Raw genomic sequence first — 18,851 nt, 5'->3', positions numbered from 1 at the left:
AGTGTCCATCTATGTGTCCTTACCTGTATGAGATGCAGTAGCCGCGCAGTGATGTCCAGCGCGGCGACGGCTGTGCGCGCTGTGAAGGAGGCGGCGCCGCGCCGCAGCCCGTGCACCAGCCTGCCGTCGCGCCGCCACTGCTCCACCGGCAGCCACACCAGATCCCGAATGCCGGTTACTACGACACAATACGGTATTTTACACCAAGCGAGAAAAAGTCTCAAATGTATAATCAAGATAGTATTAGCTATTACATATATATACAATTACATAATGAATTTTATAATCCATTTTAAAGGTTTTAAAGCTGATGACGCCATGACGAATTCCGACCGTGACGTCACATGGATTGAAGTTGTAATATATTTCATAAGAAAACACCGTGGTTTATCAATCCGTGTGACGTCATGACAGCTCATGAACCTAAAAAGATGGCGGGTAGCGTTTTCGCGGCAATAGAAATGCAAAATTTAAATGCATTTTTATTGCACTAATCGAACGAATATTTTTGTAAATTTTTATTGGTAGTTTATTAACACTTTAGGATCAAATTAAGACACTTTTCACGAATGTCGCGAACATCAGCTAGTTGTCCATAAAAATCAATTAAATTGACTAAATTTTTTTTTGATGCGGATCAACTCAGTTTCATGTAAAGATCATTGTATTGAACTAAAAAAATCAGGACGTGAAGTTGGCCATTCCTGTCATGCCATGCTTGCATTAACTATGCCAAAACTAGGTTCTCTGTATGTCCTATGGTTTTGGATTTCCCCATATTCCCCATACCTAGTTTAAAAAACAGTGTATATTGGACTTACTTATTTGTAAGAGTGAGTGCATAGGACCAATTCCACTCAGCAATCCAGGCAGCTGGTGTCGCTTGATGTCCGAGAGCCACTCGTGTAGCGCCCACTGCACTAACTTTTCCAGACCCAGTAAACCTAATCTAAAACAAAAAAATATATAAATAGTTAACAAGACAGAATTTTATCTCAGAAAATCAAGTTTCCACAGGATTTTAAAAACCTAAATCCACGCGGATGAAGTCGCATGCACAATCTATCATGGTATATAGCTATCAGAAATGTATCATCATCATCATCATCATCAACCAATAGACGTCCACTGCTGGGCATAATTATGTCTCTTGAAGGGACTTCCTCACACCACGGTCTTGCGTCGCCTGGATCCAGCAGCTCCCTGCGACTCGCTTGATGTAGTCTGTCTACCTAGGTTGCCATTCTAGCACTATGACCCCAACGTCTATCGGTTTTCGAACTATGCCCATTGCCACTTCAGCTTCGCAAGCCGTTACGGATCTTCTCATTTCATTGATGATCGCGTATAGAAACTCCAAGCATAGCTCCCTTCATCGCCCGCTGAGTGACTCTGAGCTTTCATGTAAATGCATTATCATTATAAATGTATACTTACTTGTAATCTAGCCTCTTGAGTGTTAGTTCAGAGCAGTTGAGTTGTCCTAATCCCATGAGTAGTCCCGCTACGGGTCCCGCAGACAGGTCTACCCGTTTGCCTACATAGTCCAACCGGATTGGCACTTCGGGTGAAAACACTACGCGCCTGAAATAATTTTTGTTTTTTATTCGTTGATTTGCACTTGAACATGATGAAAATTAAATGAAAATGTACTTTTTGTACACCAAACACACTTGTAGATAGATGCTGAAAATCTCTAAACACAACTGCGTCCGACAACAAGTAATCATATTATTTGAAAGAATTTCAATGAAGATACGAAGTACCTTGTTCGTAACCTATTTATACTAGAAGCAACAAAAATGTTTGCTAGATCTATTTCATTTTCTCAATATATTTAAAGAAAGCAAAAGTTTAAAAAATTAACAGACCAAAAAAATCTCGAATTTAAGTTTGATATTTCTTTTTCAAATATGGCGATGCTCTCCATGTTGAAACGCATATTATACTATAAGTTACAATTAAGAAGATTTTCCATTTTGGACTATAGTCCAAGATGGAAACGCATTAACATTGAAGCCTTAGAGAAGGTAGTGGAGATATTGGATCGGTTTCCGCGCGATTTTACATAAATTACTTGATTTTTAAAGTGACATTTTACGTGCGTTAACAGAGCAAAAAGCACAACACGTTATAATAAAATATTAAATAAGTAGGTAAGTTAAACAGAATCAAAAATCTTACCTGAAATATATTGGAGAGTCATCCACGGGTTCAGAATCTGGCACTTTAGTGGTGGGTTTCTCTTGGTTAATGCCCAAACGTTGGAAGTCTTCCTCTAATGTTTGCTCCAGTTGTATCAGATTTTCTGACACTAGACGTTCCGCTTCATACGTCTCCATTAGCGGTTCATCATCCCGCATTACTGGTAAAAGGTAATGCATATAACGAAAACGGTAAGTAGCATTTCGTTAATAATCTTCCCAAATATTTAGGTTGCATAAGGCCCGCAAATTGCTACTGCGCGTGGCCGCTATTTTAGTAGACTGAAGTTTCGAGCTGATGGTACTTATATTTTTATTTCGGCCGACGTCAAAATGACGTTATTTCGATGTTAATGAGACACGGTTCCAGCGCAATAGCAATTTGCGGGACTTATACCCAAAACACACTAAAAGGAACTAGAGTTTACTTTGCTCAGAGCCAGGCTTTGCCTTACAGCCTTTGCTTCAAGCCAGGGTTAAAACAAATGTTTTAAATGCAAAAATGTGCGTCTATCCGTCTGCTAGCTTTTCACGGCCCGATTAATATGTTACGTTTAATCAATTTTGTCAATTTGGTACAGAGATACCTTGCGACCCGAGGATGAACCTCTACGTACTACTTTTTATCACGGAAATCAAAGAGTTCCCATGGGATTTTTTAGGCTCATCTGTTTAACCGATTTTAAGAAAAGGTACAGAGATAGCTTGAGATAGATCAAGGAGACCAACATAGGCTACGCTTTATCCCAAAAATCAAAGTTCCCCAAGTTTTTTAAAACCTAAATCCACGCGGACGAAGTCTCGGACATCATCTAGTCTCTTAATAAATCTGACTCATTTTAACTATTCAGCCTAAAATAGCAAATCTTTTCAACAATGTTCCCTGCAGATAGAGCCGGAATGTGACAGATAGATTTAAGCCCATTTGAACCTATCATTCTGTATACAAAATGCCTTATAAAGCCAGCAATGAAAATTTTCTTGAACTTTCCATTGTCCAAGAAATTTTGTTAATTTTCGTTGCGTAGAAAAAGTGTAAGTAAGTAAGTAAATGATTTCCTAAACGACGAACATAAAAATAAATAATAATATCGGTCTCCCTACTAAGGTCTAAGGACCAAATTGCGACACCCAAACTGGGTATCCATAATACTTTGTACATACTTAATATGATGTAATTATTTATGGAAATGCAATAAATGAAAATTGAAATTGAAATTATTTTGACTCTCAACAATCGTTTTAAATTCTTGATTGATAACTACGTGTGTGCGAATATGTGTGTGTGTGTGTAGGTGTAAAAAACAGCATGTACGAAATGCTCCAGGGCTTTACAAGTGTTTTGAATATTATGTGCATATGTATGTAAATTGATGTGTTCTGTTTACCTGTATCATTGAGTGACAGACAGTCCCCATCCCCGAGTGACGTGGGCGTGGGCGGCGGATCACGCAAATGGCTGCCGATGCTCATGACGGGCGGTCTATGCGTGGGCGTTGTTTGGCGAGACCCACTCGATTCTGTTGACAGCCCGCTTATGCTCTTCGCGTCTTCTTCTGTTTAAAATGGGAGATTTCTATTTTTAGTTTAATGAAACCGGTCGAGTGCGAGTCGACTCGCATCCATCGTATAAGATAGTGTGTAATTTTATGACCATTTTGAATTTTTTTATTATTTGTTCTTATAGCGGCAATAAAAATACACATGCTGTGAAAATTTTAACTCTTAACTATTACGGTTCATGAGATACAGCCCGCTGACAGACAGACGGACGGACAGTGGAGGCTTAGTAATAGGGTCCTGTTAGCACACTTCGGGTAAGGAACCCTGAAAATCGTTTCACTTTTGCATTGAAGGTATAATTGTGACTGTTTGTAGTTTTTGAAGTTTCTAGAACAAATGAGGCGCGATTTACACAGACGTAGAACCAATAACGCAGGCGGCGAAGCGACATACCTGCGCCGTGCCGTTTTGGTATAATTCACGACGCGTCGCTTTCATAAGTTTTGAAGCGGCACCATATCTGCGCTACTTCTGCGCCGCGCGTAAGGTAAACTTTTACGCCTCTTTTGTGTAAAGGTCGGGTTATACGTAACGTGCACGGAACGGGACGGGAGAATTTCTTGAACTACTATTGGATAAGTAAAACGTCCCGTCCCGTCCGTTTTCAAGTTGTCCAATAGTAGTTCAAGTAATCTTCCCGTCCCGTCTCGTGCACGTCACGTATAACTCGACCTTTGATGGCGCTTAAGGTATTTTTAAGCCAACTTACCACTAGCCTCATCAGTTCCGAGTTTGGAAAAGAATCCAACGAGGAATGCAAGAGTATCCTGGTCCAAATTGAACCTCAATGGGAGCAGGGAGACCTTCAAACAGCATTCTTGAGCAGGCAACGCCGCATCAGCTCGCAGGTGGACTGCTTTCACAATTAGCTAAAAAAGTTAATCTTGATGTTGTTTTATTTAAATACCAGATGACGCCTTCGTTCGCGTCAATATAGATTTTTCAAAAATCCCGTGGAAAGTCTTTGATTTTCCGGGATAAAAGTATTCTATGATCCAGGACGTAATCTCATCCTCAATCCATCCCAAATTTCAGTCAAATCCGTCCAGTAGTTTTTACGTGAAAGAGTAACAAACACACATACAAACTCTCGCTTTTATAATATTAATGTGAACTGTGATGTAATTACTAGATGATGCTAGCGACTTCATCCAAGTGGATTATGTTTTTTAACCCTGTGGGAATTGTCATCCGAGTTCTTTCCGTCATCCGTGAGAATACCTCGGATGTGCCTCGGATTCAAATCGGACATAACATCCGCGCAGCTTGACAGCGGGGCGGGGCGGGGCGGGGCGTGGGGTGCAGAGAGTACTGACGTAAGCTGCCAGTTTACTTTTTAATAAGACTATGGTTTACTTCCATGGACCTCTAAATACTGTTTACTTCATGGTCCTATGGTACTAACTGCGTAGGAATAACGGACGTCAATATGCCAGTCACTTGAATAGCTTAGATTTGGATTCGAGATCGGCGGGGTGATTACGTATCTCGCGACGGGCTTGCGACAGGCGTAAATCTCGCGATCATTGCTGTCAAACGTCCGGCTAGAGAGAGACAGCAATAACCACAAAGCAAAATAAGCAGAAGAAGAAAAGAGACATCAAATGAACTGGCGCATTGCTATACTGCTGTCGCGTTGCTGCCGCTACTGCAACGTTTTACGTCATAACCCCGCCGATTAGTGCGTAAGCAATATTCGAGTTCGGTCCGAGTTTTTTATATCCGTATTTTCACGGACTCGGATCGGTGATCGCTCTTACTCTGTGCCTATAGTATTAGGATTCTTACCATATGAGCATTTTTCCTTTCCGGTTCATCCTTGAGCTTGTATTGGCTGAGCAACTTATTGATATCGCTGCAGACTAGTTTGTCTAGGACTTCAACTTTGGTAATGGCGAGAGTTTGTCGGGACGCCTGCGTGCCTCCTGGCGGGTACACTTCGTGTTGAAATTTTACCTAAGGACAAATTGTAGCTTTCTATAATAGTGCCATCCTTATCATCACCATCCGTGTGGACAAGACGGAATGATTTTAAGTTCTGTCTATGTAATTTTATGTGTTTTACTTATAAAAGTGGTAGTAGATACTGTGAATTAACGTTCTTACATTATATCATCGGGTAAAGCTAGAAAGTTAATTAACATAGTTCTAGATTAAAACAAAGGGCATAGAACCTAGTAAGCAAATCTACAAGTCCACTATGAAAAAAAACATCGATTCAGCGGGCAATGATAAAACATTATCAATCGATAGACTAAGTCATTATGTACAATTAAAAAGTGTTCACCGTTCGAGTAATAAAATCTTGTAACTTATACTGGACACTTACAAATAGTTAGTGATATACTTTCTGAGATATTCGAGTTCAAAATTATGAATGCTTTATTTTTTACCGTTTTAAACTCAAATATCTCAGAAAGTATATCACTTAGGACATTTCATCACTGAATGCTTGCAATGGTTTTTTTAAAATAGCTGACTGGTATAGATATACCAGGTTCAATACAAACCCTTTTATCATACCTTAGTAAGGCACAACTTGACGCAAGTATGATGATCGCGGTATTTCCCTCCCCGCAATCGCAGTTCCCACTTGTGCGTTTTCTGCTTAGGTCTGACGCGTTCAGCGCCCGTCGACCAACTAACGCCCCCGCGTCGGTACGCCTCCGTTATAGCCCTGCTCGCTTCGTACGGCTCGTAGTCTTTACTACGCCTAGAGAGCAACATAGAAATCAGTCAAGGTTTATGGCATACAAGCAGTGGCGTGCACAGAGTTCGAAGCCAGGGTAAGCATTAGTAAGATAGGCCTAAGATACACCTTATATAGACCTACTGAATGGCAGGTCATAAAGAAAAATGGGCACTGGTCATTTCAACTAGGGTAAGCAGCACTTTTATGCTTCTATGAATTGCACGCCACTGCATACAAGGCACGCAACATAACAGAATTTGTCATTCAGAAAAATCTGACGCGCACCAAAAAGCATTCTGCTTATATACTAGACCTTGTAGATTATTTTTTATAATTTTTAGCTAATAGTAGTTTAGTTTTTTTTTAATTTTTAGCTGCTAGCTTTTCACGGCCCAACCATTCAAACGATGTTGATGAAATTTGGTACAGAGTTAGCTTATACCCCGGGGAAGGACATAGGCTACTTTTTATCCCGGAAAGTTGAAGAGTTCCCACGGGATTTCAAAAAATCTAAATCCACGCGGACTAAGTCGCGGGAAGTTTTAAAATAAAGATTAAACTCACTTTGAAGCTGTTGGCGAATCTTGCTTACGAGAGTCGTCAATGGTAACTGTCTTTTTGTTGGACGACGACTCACTGCTTGGCCGGAAATCGGTGCCTCCATACATGTTCCAAGTTAGACTCATCTCGCATAGAGTATACCTACAACCAAATCAGTACCCTAATATAAATGCGAAAGTGTGTTTGATGTTGGTTTGTTTTTCAATCACGTCGCAATGTATTGACGTGATTTTTTGCATGGGTCAAAGACCTGGAGAGTGACATAAGCTACTTTTTATCCCGGAAAATCAACAAGTTCACAGTTCACACGGGATTTTTAAACACCTAAATCCACGAGATCGAAGTCGTGGGCATCAGCTAGAATGTCATAATCCATATCCATACTTAATATTACAAATTGAAGTGTGTCTGTCTGTCTGTTAATTTTTCAAGGCTCGTCCGTTAAACCGATTTTGACGAAATTTAGTACAGAGTTAGCTTACATCCTAGGGACGGACAAGGACTACTTTTAAAACCTAAATCCACATGGACAAAGTCGCGGTCATCATTTATTTGATAGCTTGCTTCCTGAAGACGGACATGAGCTGCTACTTTCTATAGCGCGGCTAGTATAGTCAGCGGCCGTTTCTCCACTATGGAGTATTTCGAGCCGGTAAAGTAACTTTTATGAAAAAAACTTACCTAAACACAGGCAGTGGCCGGAAGCTTTTGGGCGCTTTTAGTATATCTGAGCGGGCAGCCGGCACAGTGAAATGATTATCCACTATGAAAGTGGGCCCATTGCTCAGCCAGGTAACTGTGGGCTCGTCCATTTTCGTTATCCTGTCCGTAGTCTGTTTCTCCACTGTGCTGTATTCCGAGCCGGTAAATTAAATTTTATGAAAAAAAACTTACCTAAACACAGGCAGTGGAAAGCTTTTGGGCGCTTTCAATACATCTGAGCGGGCGGCCGGTACAGTGAAATGGTTATCTACCATAAACGTGGGCCCATTGCCCAGCCAAGTCACTGTGGGCTCGTCCATTTCGTTGTCCTGTCCGTACGGCTGTTCCTCCACTATGCAGTATTCATCATCCGTGTTGCTACCTTCTCCAGATGATTTCATCTGTTTATGGAGCAGTTACGAGGTTTTTAAAATATAAATAGCTAGAAAGCGCAAACTTGCAAATTGTGTAACAAGCAAGGCTACTTTTTATCTCGAAAAACCGAAGTTCCCTTAGGATTCCCTTAAAACCTATTAATATTATAATATTAACTAGCTTATGCTCGCGACTTCGCCCGCGTGGACTACACAAATTTCAAACCCCTATTTCACCCCCTTAGGGGTTAAATTTTCCAAAATCCTGTCTTAGCGGATGCCTACGTCATAGTAGCTATCTGCATGCCAAATTACAGCCCGATCCGTCCAGTAGTTTTAGCTGTTTTATATATTTAGATGTATGGGTGGTTAGAACTTAGAAACAAGTCCTAAAATAACATATTTAAAAATCAAGCTACAATACTTCGTAAACATCTTACTTTTTTCCGTTTAGCCTTCCTCGGCGTAGTTTTAGGCGTAGAAGTAGGATCACCGAGATCCCTAGCTACTTGTATGTTTGTAGGCTTTGATTCGAGCGTCTCTTCTGCTTTAGGCAAATCTTCGTACTCTATGGACTTAGGCTCAGATTCTGTGTCAATGGCTTCTGAAGAAAGTTGCTTTTGTTTCATGTTAGATTCGTCTGGGAAGAAGAAAACTTCAACACCTTCTTTTTCAGTTGAGCTATTTAGTTCATCTTCTTCCGCTGAAATAAAATCAAATATTCATTAATTTTGTGAACTATCTTCTGGAAGTTGGCCGTTATCTCGTCATATAATTTCCTGTCTTTTGCCAAACGGAAAAGTTGTGCTACGTTGGCTATCCTAGTCCATTCTGAGGATGTTTCTAAGTCACGTCTTTTTTCTACTACTGAAGCTTCTCTTTCCCTCTGTTTTTCCGATCATGATGATTGTGAACTATAAAGCGTGTAAACTTATAGTACACGACAGGTCAAGATGGCAATTGGGGTATGCGGCGAGGGAACGCCCCGCACATCTGGACGTCACCCGCACTATCTCGCACCATGCTAGCGCGGGGACTGTACGGGTGTGCGGGGCGTCCCCACCCTGATTGCTATATCGACCTGTCGCGTACCATACTTGGGTATAAAACTCAAGTGAGTAAACTTACTTGTGTTATTAGGACTCTCTTTCATTGCTTCAGCCATCAAATCGTTAACTTGTTGAATTTCGCTCGGCGATAATTCTCTGATTTCTTCTATTGGCCGATCTTCTAAGCCTATGAATGATTGTAATAAGAGGTCGAAATAATTAAGATATTGATCTAAGAAAATTATCAAATTGTCCAAAATTCAATTGAAATTGTTCAAAATACGTTTTAGTTAAAGACTACTGAGTCAGATGATATTATCTTATAAATAAATTTATTTCGAGTATTACGTAAATAAAATGGTTTCCGGCAGAAGACATTATGTCTACGATGAGATTAGTTTAAGCTCGTCAGTTGAACTTTTTTTGCACGCAACGGAATGAGGACATGCTATTCGCAGATACTCTCGACATCTTATTTAGGCACATAGTTCGGTATTAAAAATGCGAATTACGTCATGATTACACGCCGAAGGTAGCAATGACTGCAATCTCACCTGGTTGTAAGTGATGATGCAATCTAAGATGGAAGCGGGCTAACCTGGAAGGGGTATGGCAGTTTTCATTAGTTTAACATACATTTAAGTTACTAAAACTTACCTACTAAAGGCTCCAAAGGCTGATCAGAACAAATACTGGTATGCCGAGATCTGTCGAATGGCGGTTGAGAATCTCCATCAGAGGCCACGTACGTGACCAGTCTACAAAGAGCCGAAGCGGAGTCCCAACACGTATACATATTCACCATGTTGTTTGACGCTGTGAGGTCCACTTGTGGCTGGTCGTTTGACTGTGCACAAAATACAACGCTAAGTTTAGGATGTAGAACTTTACCGCAACCATAAAATATGTACAAAACGGTCAAGTCAGCCTTAAATAAATTTTTAAATACATATCTAAAATTATTATATATTTTTATAATATTTTTATATAAGTACAAGTTAAATCTCGACTGCGATCTCATCTGGTGGTAAGTGATGATGCAGTCTAAGATGGTAGCGGGCTAACCTGGAAGCGGTATAGCAGTTTTTTTTATTAAACCCTTTTGGTTTCTACACGGCATGGTATCGCTATATCACTTGGCGTCCAGTAGTTTGAACTTTGCGTTGATAGATCAGTCAGTCAGTCGGTCAGTCAACTTTTCCTGTTATATTATATTTAAGACTATATGTACGCTTTGTAAATTAGTAATTAAAGACTGCATTATTCTCCGGCTATCAAGTGTACATACGCAAATTACCTGGTAATAATCGTTTGACACAAAGAACATATTAAAACACTCACGCTATTACTTTTGTCTTCCATCCGCAAAGACAGTTCAAACAATCCAACATCAAGAACACAAACATAGTCTTTACTTATATCCGGATATTTGTCATCGTCCTGGGGTACCGGCATATTTGCTTTGGCCCCGATTAGGTATGACAAGAACAGGGTACATTCTTGTGCTAAGAAACGTAGGTATGATGTGTTCGTCTCTGGTATCAAGTTGCTGGAGACGCTGAAGTTGCCCAGAGTTAGTACTGTTCGTATTGGGAGGTATAATGGCCTGAGAAACAAAATTGTATGGATGATAAAAGTATCATATCCAGAGACATACAAAACTGCAAAGGTTGTTTTTAACTCGAAAATATGATAATAGATTCTTTGACCAGTTTATAATATTATAGCTTGTACTTTACAGGCTTACACCTATTTGTAGAAAAACAGTTAATGCGACAGCTTACCATAAAACTTTCATAAAATTACCAACGGCGCTAATTTGGGTGAACATAAATAAAAAAAAAAGATTTTACGAGGAACATAAAAGTATATAGTTTTAGTGTTGTCTATCTCGAGTTTTTAGATTACCGAATCAGTGTCTTATTGTAAACGGCCAGCGCAAACAGACAAAGTGAAGTCGAGTAGTAGTGAAGAGAGTACTACCTAAATTCAGCTTTATGTGCATTAAAATTGGTACATTGAAAACAAAATACAGAGAACGCGCGCTGCATTGAGCGCGACTATAAAGCTTAGTTTAAGTTGTTATCAAGAAAACTCCGCGTCTCGGCTCTAGCAGTGTGCCTTGTGCTTTAGTCTAAATATTGCCAAATCAGAAACATACAAGGAAGTGGCTATGTCAAGTTCTGTTAACCAGTTCAAGAATAGATTGGACAAACATTTGGAAAACTCGAAGCACTTCTGATATAGACGCATCAGCGAAAGCTGCTTAGTCTATTAAAAAATAATAATAATACAGAATTAATTAATTTGCGCCTATTTATTACCTGTAATCGACAGCGCAGTCCCATACATGCACATGTAATTCAGAGAGCACAGTAGAAGGCGAGTAACCGGGTACAGGATAGTCCAGAACATCTAAGACGTCCATCAACTGGCTGAGCCAAGCTATTCCTTTGTCACCTCTGTGGCGGAGAGTCGCTTGCTCTATGCCAAGAGCTATGCAGATCGTCTGCAAAAATATTTTTATTTTTTACAATGGCTAAGTTTTCTATCTTTATCCAGCCTCTATCCCACCTTATGAACAACATTTTTTATCGGCGTGGTGTATTTAAAACTATGCCACAAAACGCATAATTAAGCAGTTTTTTTCATGGGGAAATTTGGCACAGCTAAAGACCAGGGTTAGAGATAGGATAAAGGATAGAAAGATAAACTATCGACCCAACCCTATGGTTGGGTCAATAAAAGTTTTGTGTAATTGTGTCAATGAAATGTCAATTGAAATTTTGTCCTAGATGGTGCTAAAATTGCTAGCAATAAAACAGTGTTTCTCATACGTTGGCTTACCTTTAAATTGGGCGTTTCAACATCGGGTTCCGTTTTCAGAGCCATAGTAAACATGTCTTTAGTTTGCAACCTTTCTTTTATAGCAACCCCTTTGTTTGAAGGATAAATTGTACTCTTAAGGTGGCATGGCAATGATGTACCATACAGTCTAAGTGGGGGTTTGTCTGATGGTATTGTTAGGAGCGCTGCAAACAAACGCAAATGATCGATCACGCAGAATTATCTTAGGATTTAATCCCATAGACAGTCAACAAATCGACATTGATTAAAATTGACTATACCTACAGTTAAATATCTAATTTTTATAATCCACATGCAGTGAAGAGGAAATAAATTGTGGTAAAACTCGACAAAAATCTTTGATCCTGAAATTTGTCAGCATTATTTTGAAAAGAATGCTATGCCTTTATTCAAAAGCACTTTTAAGTCCTACAATTTTATTCTCTAATGCAGATATGGTAAAAAATAATGGTTTGTGCGTTTTGTCACCCTACAAATTGTCTAACGACTTCAAAATTCACTGTTCAAAATTACTATGAGCATAAAGCAGGCGAATCCGGCAAAGCTATAAATACATACTTCTGATTAGTAAATTCCGGCAATAAACAGTAAGTTGTAAGAAGATTTCGGACAAAAATACTTACGTTCATGGTACAGGGTCGTTTTGCTTCCTCTCAAACACAGTTGAGCTGTTTTTGCTCGACCGTTTAGCCCACTCACTTGGCACATCGACAGTTTATATGCTTCTAGTACTAGTTCCCCCATTTGTCCTGGAACTACACGCTTGTTGCTATCCTGAAAATTCTTCATTGCTTGAATTCTTTTTAGTTATCTAAAATCTTCACCTCTAAAGGCCTCGATATAAAAACATTTTCAGCAAGCGTCAACGTACAAATAGTAAATTATATTATGTGATTTGGCTCGAGAAAAATTTGTGTGAGTGCAAATTTCTTTTCATATAATATGATTGCTCTGGCTTACATAATATCTTGTCCACAGTTAATGTTTTTATGGTTTTTGGCTTTGAAGTGGTATACTGGATCGTTAGATCTCTCTTTAGCACGAAAGTTATGATGCGAAATTCAACTTTCCATTTTAGCTAGGTACGTTATACTAAATTTCGGTAGATTAAAAATGTGTTTTAAGAAAAAAAATCACTTACCCTAACTGGAGCATAAATAGTCAAGAGTCCTTTACCGACTTTAAGCGTGAGACAGAAGTTGTGCGTCTCGCTCTCTTTGTTTTCCGGAAGCGGTTTAGTGTTGCCGATACCTTTCTTTAGTTTATTGTCATAGGTTGAGTAGTAAAGGTTTTCTTCCTCAGATGATGAGCTTTCGGAATCAGAATCTATAAGAGAGTGTTTCTAAAGCTCATAAAGAAAACTTATGCAGAATTGTTTGACGTAATGAATGAGTGATTTTTCATGTTGAAATAATGTCATCTATGATAAGTTAAATGGGCGTTTAAAACCATAAATGTCTTAGTCAAGGGTGAAAGTGAAGTTTTATGTGAGCGAATTTGTGCGTACATTCTTCTGAGCAAGCATTGTGGTGCAAGTGTGTGTATTTCAGTACGTGCGTGTGTGTGTGTGTGTGTGAGAGAGAGAGAGAGAGAGAGAGAGTCTCAGTGTGTTTGTGTTAGAGAGTGTCTGTCTGTGTGTCTCTCTCTCTATGTGTGTGTGTACACGTAAGTGTACACGAAAAAACCAAAACTAGTTACCATATCCCATGCCTTTGCAGAGACCGAAGGCGGGGTAAATGGGTGCACACATGTGCGGGCTGATATCGAACGGCTCTATGACTTGCGGTTCCCACAGCAGCAAATCAGAATTAATACGGTTGTAGATGATCTCATATAGCTGTTTTGATCTGTATAGTAAAAACAATGTAAATGTTTTCACAAGTTTTAGTAGACTACATTTTGTGCAATCGAAGTACAGTGCGACAAGGATCTTTTGGCGCGTGGCGAAAATCGGAACTAACGTTGCCGTCAAGTGTCGCTTTTGTTCTTGTTTGAATAGTCTAAAGGTATGATTCCGAACCACGCTGCACGCAGCAGTGCTGCATGTAGCGTGGTTCGGAATCATACCTTAAGTTTTTGTTCTCCAATAGCACCCCCCTGTCAATGTCATTCAAGTGCCAAAAGAGCCTTGTCGCACTGTATGTAATACTGAACAGAATTAATGGAATTGTGACATTACTAAGTAACAAAATGACAGTAGCATTTGAGTTTTGAGCATCTCATATCTCAATCCTAGTAGAGTATTAATTAAACTGAATTTAAATTTCAAAATGTACACTATTTTTCAATTCAAGATTTTGTGTTCGATCGGTGAAAATTTTCCAAATTTTAATGTTTTCTGCTGCAGAAAATGAAACAAGATATAAGTTGGGTATACTTACTCGAGTTGTAGGCTTAAAATAGGCAGGTTGAAATCGAGATGAATGGCTGAATGTTCCACAGAACTGTTCATAAATTCCGCCATCTCCTCATCTGTTCCGGGTATTATTATATCTTCTTCTTGACCTTTAAAAAAATAAACAGTTTTGCAAAAAAATGAGTACAAATTTAATCAATAACTCAATGACATTTATATCGGGAATTAAAATCGAGATTTCAGGGCTAATTAATTCTGACTTACAGCGATCACGCACTCATCCGATCCGAATCCGTGAAAATATATATATAAAAAATATCTACGACATTTATGGCACAAGCTACCATACAAAACAAAAAGGAACGTATTTTCACGGACTCGGATCGGATGAGTGCGTAACCGCTGAGGTACATTGACCGAACTAAAAATTCCGTACAGCGTGACGTTAATAATTAAATAATTTAAAAATAAATAAAAATCATGATTTTTTAAAATTAATCTCTTTAATAATGAATTCTAGCCGCATACACTACCGCTACACAACAATTCACATCATTTTATTACTACAGTCCAAGGCCCTACTCAAGCGGGTTCCACATACCATGTGATCAAATTTTGCTTACGAGTGTGGTGCCGGTATTACAGGTATTCCTATAAAAATTGCTTACATACCTTGCTGATTATTTTCATGCTTGCTAATACTTTGGTGTGCCATCTTTTTCCCGCTAAAAGGACTGGGCAGGTTGCTGCGTAAATTGTTCATGATGTACATTGATGTTGTCATGGGATTCATCGCTTTGGGCTCGAAACTTAAGTCGTCGTGTAATGAATCAAACGGACCTTTGGTAGAGTCTCGGGGTTGGAATGTAATTGATATCCTGTGTAGTAGAAACATTGATATTTGAGTAGGATTTCTTGGGAAAGTGTTTGATTTTTAAATGGCTTATGTTAAATAGATCCTGAATTCACACGCACACGTACGCACGCTCACATACACACCCAAACACTCATTACTGATTAACACAAGTACTAACAAATACAACAGAATGGAAACTGTAAATACTATTCATTGATAAGGAAAAAAAGGGCTTAAATAATATAAAATAGATAAAAGTTTAAGTTAATTAAATTTTTGCAGGAATCATTTAGATTTGAATTCTTACATGGGTAAAGGTGTGGTGACATTGCCTCTCAAGACGTTGCCTTCAAACGATGTGTCGTCCATACTTGTCTGCGCGACGTGTGTAGCCGCTAGGTACTCGTTTTCCTGCATTTGCGTTATACTACAATTTTATACAGCTAGCTACAATTTTTTTGCATCGAAACTATTGTCGTGTACATTTTTATAGCAATAGTCAAAAGACAAAAAAATTATTCAATATAGGGAATAAATTACACTTTTTGATCGTCGATTGTTGGGATTGTAAGATGATATAGTGGTGATAATTTTTTTACGCGAACTTAACACTAAAGCTACCAGGGTTCCAAACGCACCCAGATCTGAGAAGAGCCCACAACAAACTCAGCTAGCTGGGTACTTTTATTTACTACTAGCTTATCTTTTTACTTTTACTATTTACTTCGTCCGCGTGGACTACACAAATTTCAAACCCCTATTACACCCCCTTAAGGGTTGAATTTTTAAAAATCCTTTATTAGCTGATGCCAGCATCATAATAGCTATCTGCATGCCAAATTTTAGCCCGATCCGTCCAGTAGTTTGAGTTGTGCGTTGATAGATCAGTCAGTCAGACACCTTTTCCTTTTAGAAATTTAGATCACTAGTAGTACAGTTAGTTAGTCTGGTAAGTAGAATAAGTAACAAAAGTTTGATTCGTGAATGTGGGCCTCAAGTCTGGATCTGAAACTATATGGAAGCACGCCATCCTCCTTTACTATTATAATAAAAGTGTTTAGATTAGTAAATTTGTCGTAAGTTAGTCAAGTAGGCGACTTACGTGAGTAAAATTTACAGGTGTACCCGCGGCCTAAATAAACTTACGTGGTAATATAGGTCCAGCGTAGTAGCCTTGACCGTGACGGTGGTAGGCAAAGGCCGGACGCTTTGAACCTGCTGCATGGCCGCTGTGGCGTTGTGGCACTTCACCACGAGGTAGTCCGGCCTCACTCGACGGACCTCATGGTTGATGCCCGGACGGAGGTCTGCTATTGGGAATCTGTGATGGACAAGGTTTTTCTCAATGATATTAACCTTAGATGTGTTATGTGCATATGGCATATAATATACACTAATGAGTAAGGCAGAAGATACAAAACGCACGAAAGTAGAAAAAATATCTATCTACAAATGTGACCCATATGTGGTAGTTTTAAGTCAGAACTTTAGATATATATAATGGTAGTGATTCTGAGCACAACTAAATTTTAGAGTATTCACATCCGCTTCTTACTAATGTAATATGAAAAGGACAGACACAGTTTGACAGTCTTAAATTTAATTCAGAGCTGCCAAACCTCGTGACTTTAGCTGCCATTCGCGAGCCTATTGTTTAAATTTGTAGCGTGCACTAAAGTTTAGAGTCCATAAATGTAAAATTCATGTTCTGTCCTTTTTAGTAATATTAAAAAGAAAAAGATGCAGATACTCAAAATTTAGTTTAGAGAAAGACAGCAGAATCGGCGCCAATATGTAATGTATCTATTTTTTTCATCTAAATATATAAAGCCCTGATTCACTCACTGACAGATTCATCAATGCCCAGCCCAAACACTGGACCTAAAAATCTGAACGAAGTTCTCTTTATAAAGTAGTCAAGGAATAAAGCCGGATTTTACAAAATTACCACGGGCGGTGGTAGCTAGTTATACAAAGACCTTTACCTGAGTATAACATTGAGGTTAGGGCACTGCAGAGACAAGTTCATTTGGTTCTGCGGCGGCGGCGGCGGAGTGGGCGTGTTGGCGGGCTTCACTCCTCCGAAGAACGTGGCGGACATGCGCTCTATTAACGTAAGGTCCACGTCTATGTAGAATGGCGTGCACTTTAACCTATTCCAAAAGAATCTTCTTTAAACAAGCTGTGAGGTGTCGTGAGGCAGCTGACAAAAACGAAAGTTCTTTGGGCGTTGCATACGAAATCTTGTACTCTAAGTACTATAAAGAGGTCGGGGGGCAACGTACTACTAAGGGCTGTCGCCCTGTGAGGCTCGGACCACGGCTTAGGATGACGTTGTGATGGGTGGATTTGTTGGAGTATCGGTTAGTCCGCACGCCCCCGAAGCCGTGGCGTGAGTCCCCGTCCGAGTGACCTTAAAAATCGGGGAGGTATACGCAAAGTGGCATGGCTTTTAAATAAAGTTTTCTTGCACGCTACCCAGCCGTATTACACCGCGTTCGATTACTTTTTGCGAATTAGGTTCCCATCCCAAACGCTCGCTAAGAAGCTTTGCTGCAAATGTATTTCGAAGCGAAGTTTTTATGCAATGACAGTATTGTCCGTTCATCGTAACTTGACGCGTGGAGTAATGTTGGCAGCATTGCTTTGTTTCTTTATTCCTTAGGACTAAGGTTTCTTATTGTGTGATTTGCAATGGTGCCAACATAATATTACTCACGCCGCATGTGTCAAGTTACGATGAACGGACAATAAATTGAATAATTGATTTTCACACACTTTTACGACGGTTAAGCACTCATCCGATCCGATTCCGAGAAAATACGTTCATTTTTGTTTTGTATGGTAGCTTATGACATTTGTCGTAGATAATTAATCGCTGGTATTCTCACGGATGTCGGATAGAACTCGGATGACGGAATTGCAGTGCGTAATCGCCGTTATGGTTTAAATTAATGTGTATCATACACAAATACAGTTGTTCACGATTCATATAAACAAAAATGACAACAGAATACTTAGAACTCACACAATATCTGTAGTGGGATGTACCAATTTCTTTTCTCCAGACATTCGCATGTATTTTGAAGTCTGTTTGAAATTAAGTCTTAAATTTGATTTTGGAGGCACAGTGGCGTTTTCTTCATCTTCTGAAATAAATAATTATAAGCCTTATGAAATTCATAGCAAGACTATAACGATATTAAAGTATGCAACATGCCATTTTCTTTTGAGAATAATAACATGGGATTTATGCGACTTTTATATAATCAACCATTCCTTCCAACGTCTATTAGGTATACAGTGATCTGCGGGTCGATTAAGGAAAATTAAAACTACAGTTTGACGATTGCAGTCACCTCTGATTGGCTGACACTTTCTCGCTATTCACTAATAAGCATTGTTATAGCAAAAATACCATAAATTCATCCAATCACAACAATTGGAAATTGTAGCAATGATTGATGCAACTTTCCTGAAATCGACGAGCAGTATATATGTGACCAAAACACTGAAATACTCCATACTAATATTATAAATGCGAAAGTGTGTCTGTCTGTCTGCTAGCCTTTCACAGCCCATCCATCCAACCAATTTTGAAAATTAAAGAAATTTTCCCGGAAAAT

At 39.2% G+C, this 18,851-nt stretch overlaps 1 protein-coding gene across 1 annotated transcript in view; it reads right to left on the bottom strand.

The window, feature by feature from the left end:
* Positions 1-18,851, bottom strand: part of Atg2 (Autophagy-related 2) — a 29,499-nt gene that overhangs the window by 2,250 nt on the left and 8,398 nt on the right. The window contains exons 11-35 of the mRNA XM_034978188.2: positions 18,254-18,374; positions 17,211-17,378; positions 16,372-16,546; positions 15,533-15,636; positions 15,042-15,247; positions 14,395-14,518; positions 13,712-13,860; positions 13,155-13,339; positions 12,637-12,787; positions 11,993-12,177; positions 11,470-11,654; positions 10,487-10,751; positions 9,803-9,992; positions 9,225-9,332; positions 8,537-8,799; positions 7,915-8,123; positions 7,024-7,161; positions 6,291-6,480; positions 5,556-5,723; positions 4,477-4,636; positions 3,593-3,760; positions 2,185-2,365; positions 1,438-1,584; positions 822-949; positions 24-178 (exon numbers count right to left, since the gene is read on the bottom strand). Of these exons, the coding sequence (XP_034834079.1) occupies positions 24-178; positions 822-949; positions 1,438-1,584; positions 2,185-2,365; positions 3,593-3,760; positions 4,477-4,636; positions 5,556-5,723; positions 6,291-6,480; positions 7,024-7,161; positions 7,915-8,123; positions 8,537-8,799; positions 9,225-9,332; positions 9,803-9,992; positions 10,487-10,751; positions 11,470-11,654; positions 11,993-12,177; positions 12,637-12,787; positions 13,155-13,339; positions 13,712-13,860; positions 14,395-14,518; positions 15,042-15,247; positions 15,533-15,636; positions 16,372-16,546; positions 17,211-17,378; positions 18,254-18,374 (4,223 nt within the window). The remainder of the gene's footprint in view (positions 1-23; positions 179-821; positions 950-1,437; positions 1,585-2,184; positions 2,366-3,592; positions 3,761-4,476; positions 4,637-5,555; positions 5,724-6,290; positions 6,481-7,023; positions 7,162-7,914; positions 8,124-8,536; positions 8,800-9,224; positions 9,333-9,802; positions 9,993-10,486; positions 10,752-11,469; positions 11,655-11,992; positions 12,178-12,636; positions 12,788-13,154; positions 13,340-13,711; positions 13,861-14,394; positions 14,519-15,041; positions 15,248-15,532; positions 15,637-16,371; positions 16,547-17,210; positions 17,379-18,253; positions 18,375-18,851) is intronic.

The sequence above is a fragment of the Maniola hyperantus genome, chromosome 18, assembly GCF_902806685.2.
Source record: "Maniola hyperantus chromosome 18, iAphHyp1.2, whole genome shotgun sequence".
In the NCBI taxonomy this organism is placed as follows: Eukaryota; Metazoa; Arthropoda; class Insecta; order Lepidoptera; family Nymphalidae; genus Maniola; species Maniola hyperantus.
This window is presented reverse-complemented; position numbering and strand designations above follow the sequence as displayed.